At 42.4% G+C, this 3,178-nt stretch overlaps 1 protein-coding gene across 1 annotated transcript; it reads right to left on the bottom strand.

Moving 5' to 3' along the window:
* Positions 1-1,962: 1,962 nt before the first annotated feature.
* Positions 1,963-2,901, bottom strand: LOC112545252 (olfactory receptor 52D1-like). Its single transcript, XM_025182978.3, has one exon. It carries the CDS (start codon positions 2,899-2,901, stop codon positions 1,963-1,965), a length of 939 nt encoding a protein of 312 aa, XP_025038763.3.
* Positions 2,902-3,178: the final 277 nt, after the last annotated feature.

Raw genomic sequence — 3,178 nt, 5'->3', positions numbered from 1 at the left:
GAACAGGGAATCATTCAAGTGATCCCTCTCCTGTCATCCATTCCCAGCCTCTGACAAACAGAGGCTCCATGAATTTATCTAGTTCTTTTTTTAACCCTGTCAAACTCCTAGTCCTCACCACATCCTCTGGCAAGGAGTTCCACAGGTTGACTGTGCACTGTATGAAGAAAAACTCCCTTTTGTTTTGTTTTAAACCTGCTATGTATTAATTTCATGTGGTGACCCTACTTCTCATGTAATGGGAACACGTAAATAACTTTTTCTTATTCACTTTCTCTAAAATTCTACTGCACAAATAACCCAAATTCACTATAAATCAACCTAAATTGGAACACGTTGTTTCCAGAAGCAGAGAGAGTCTTTATTCACACATAAGTCTATACATCCAATAATAAATGGTGGTTTTCTTTAGATACCTACTACAAATATGAGTTAAAAAAAAGGCAATAAACCCCAGCAGCACTTAATCCACATTAACAAAAAGCCTATGAAATAATAATTAAAATCAACATCAAATCCCCGCTACTGGTACTTCTATCCCAATGGAGTGTTGGCAAGTGGAGGGTTGGCATTTTCAAACTAAAAATGGCAAATGACAGCATTACAAATAGCCCCAAAGTAGACCAAAGTCTATTCAGTGAAAACAACATATTGTATTATTTATTTCTAATTGCATTCAATGATGATAGTGCATTTAATGTGCACTTTTTCTGTTGAATTACTTTGGAAAAGTTAATCTTTATTTGGTTTATCTCTTGGGCTTTCCTGAAAAAAATGGGACAAAAAAAATCAGGTAACTTTTTTTAAGGGATCACTCTGCATATGATAAATAAATGCAGCAGTTTAATTTCTTACTTTTCTTTTGGCTATTTGAAAGCTTCTGTTTATCAAATGGATGCAAACTTTGTTCACTCAGGGCATGTCTACACAGCAGGGCTAACGCCGAAATAAGCGATGCAGCTTGAGCTACATCAATTGCATAGCGTAAATCAAAATAGTTTATTTTAGCTTTTGGTGTTCTCTACGCAGCAGGAAGTCCGAGTTAGAGCACTCCTCCTCTGACTTCCCTTTCTTCTTGTAAAATGAGTGTTACAGGAGTCAGAATAAGCAATCCTCTACCTTGACTTTATTTCAACATTATATTGAAATAACGGCTTCCTGCGTAGACACGGACTAAGTTATTTCAGAATAATGCTGCCATGTAGACATAGCCCCAGGGAGTAATGGAAAGCAACACTGGATGAGAAAGCTGCTGTGACTTCAGGAAGTTGGGGAATTATAGAGACATGAGCGTCAAGGTTTATGGGGATAGGAGCAGATGAATGACAATGAAAGAAGTCGCGTGATGATCAGAGAAATGAGAGGGAGTAATGGAGAGAGCAGGGTTTGGTGATAGAGTGACAAGACATTAGGGCTACGTCTACACTGGCATGATTTTCCGGAAATGCTTTTAACGGAAAATTTTTCCGTTAAAAGCATTTTCGGAAAAGCGCGTCTAGATTGGCAGGACACTTTTCCACAAAAACACTTTTTGCGGAAAAGCGTCCGTGGCCAATCTAGATGCGCTTTTCTGCAAAAAAGCCCCGATCGCCATTTTCGCGATCGGGGCTTTTTTGCAGAAAACAAATCTCTGCTGTCTACACTGGCCCTTTTGCACAAAAGTTTTTCGGAAAAAGACTTTTGCCCGAATGGGAGCAGCACAGTATTTCCGCAAAAGCACTGACAATCTTACATGAGATCGTCAGTGCTTTTCCAGAAATTCAAGCGGCCAGTGTAGAAAGCTGGCAAGTTTTTCTGGAAAAGCAGCTGCTTTTCTGGAAAAAGTGGCCAGTCTAGACACAGCCTAGGTGCGAGGATCTCCTTGGTCTCTGTACTTCCACAATGCTGAGCTCAGCCAAATCCTTGATTAACAGGGAAATTATTCTTTTTCCCATCTTCTCACACAACACTGTGTCCTTGTGATTACTTTCTGTGGATGTGTTTGCCCACTTTCCCATGCAGCTCTTTATTTATGACCCCATAAATGATGGGGTTGAGCATGGGGGGGACAAGGAGATAGAGACAGGCCAAGATGATGTGAATATGGGGAGAGATACCCTGACCGAACCGGTGTGTCAAGCTGGTGAAGAAGCCGGGAATGTAACTGGCCAGCATCACACAGATGTGGGAAGTGCAGGTGTTGAGGGCTTTCCAAGAGGGTTTCTTTGAGGAGATTCTGTGAATAGCCTTAATGATAAGACTAAAGGAGACAACAATGAGAATCCGGTCTAACCCAACTACTAGTACTGTTATCACCAAGCTGTATGTCCCACTGACTGTAATATCCCCACAGGACAGCTTTGCCACAGCCATGTGCTCACAGTACGTGTGGGCGATCGTGCGGTTGGCACAGAATGGCTGCCTACTCAGTAACATGGGCAGAGGCAACATTATGAGAGCTGACCTCAACAAGCCCACCAGGCCCAGCTTAGCTACTCGTGCATTGCTGAGGATGATGGTGTATCTCAGAGGGTTACATATGGCAATGTAGCGATCAAAGGCCATCGTCACAAAGATGGCTGACTGCGTAAAAGCAAGCGTGTGAAGGAAGAACATCTGAGTTAGGCAGCCACTCATTGTGATACCCTTCCAATTGAACCAAAATATGCACAGTGCCTTTGGCATGAAGAAGTTTGTTATGCAAATGTCTGTGAGCGCCAGCATGCAGATCAACAGGTACATCGGCTTGTGCAGGGTCTGATCTTTGCCTACAAGAAACACAATTGCCAAATTTCCCAACAGGCAGACAATGTAGGAGATACAGAAAGGGATGGCAATCCAGATGTGAGCAGATTCCTGGCCAGGGATGCCCATTAGGATGAACACTGATGGGTCAGAGGTGGTGAGGTTGAAAGATGCCATGAGCTGTTTCATGTGTTGATCGGGCCCAGAGATTCTCAAGGTGCCTGTGAAGGAAGAGAGAGAGAACAGCAAGGATGTTTACACATTTACACTGCATTTTGTGCAGTAAATATTCCATATCTAAAAAATCTAGAAAGGAGGACGTGAAGCGAGATGGCAAAGATTACAGATGGCACCACTGATGGCACTATTGAAGTCGTGGTCAAATCCAAAGAAGTTCTCAGAAGGTACTAACCATGGTGAACAGATACCATGATGTCAGATGAACTTCTATGTC

The sequence above is a fragment of the Pelodiscus sinensis genome, chromosome 1 (genome assembly GCF_052426305.1).
Source record: "Pelodiscus sinensis isolate ZL-2025 chromosome 1, ASM5242630v1, whole genome shotgun sequence".
In the NCBI taxonomy this organism is placed as follows: Eukaryota; Metazoa; Chordata; order Testudines; family Trionychidae; genus Pelodiscus; species Pelodiscus sinensis.
Note: the sequence above shows the minus strand (reverse complement) of the source record. Positions and strands in the feature narration are given on the sequence as shown.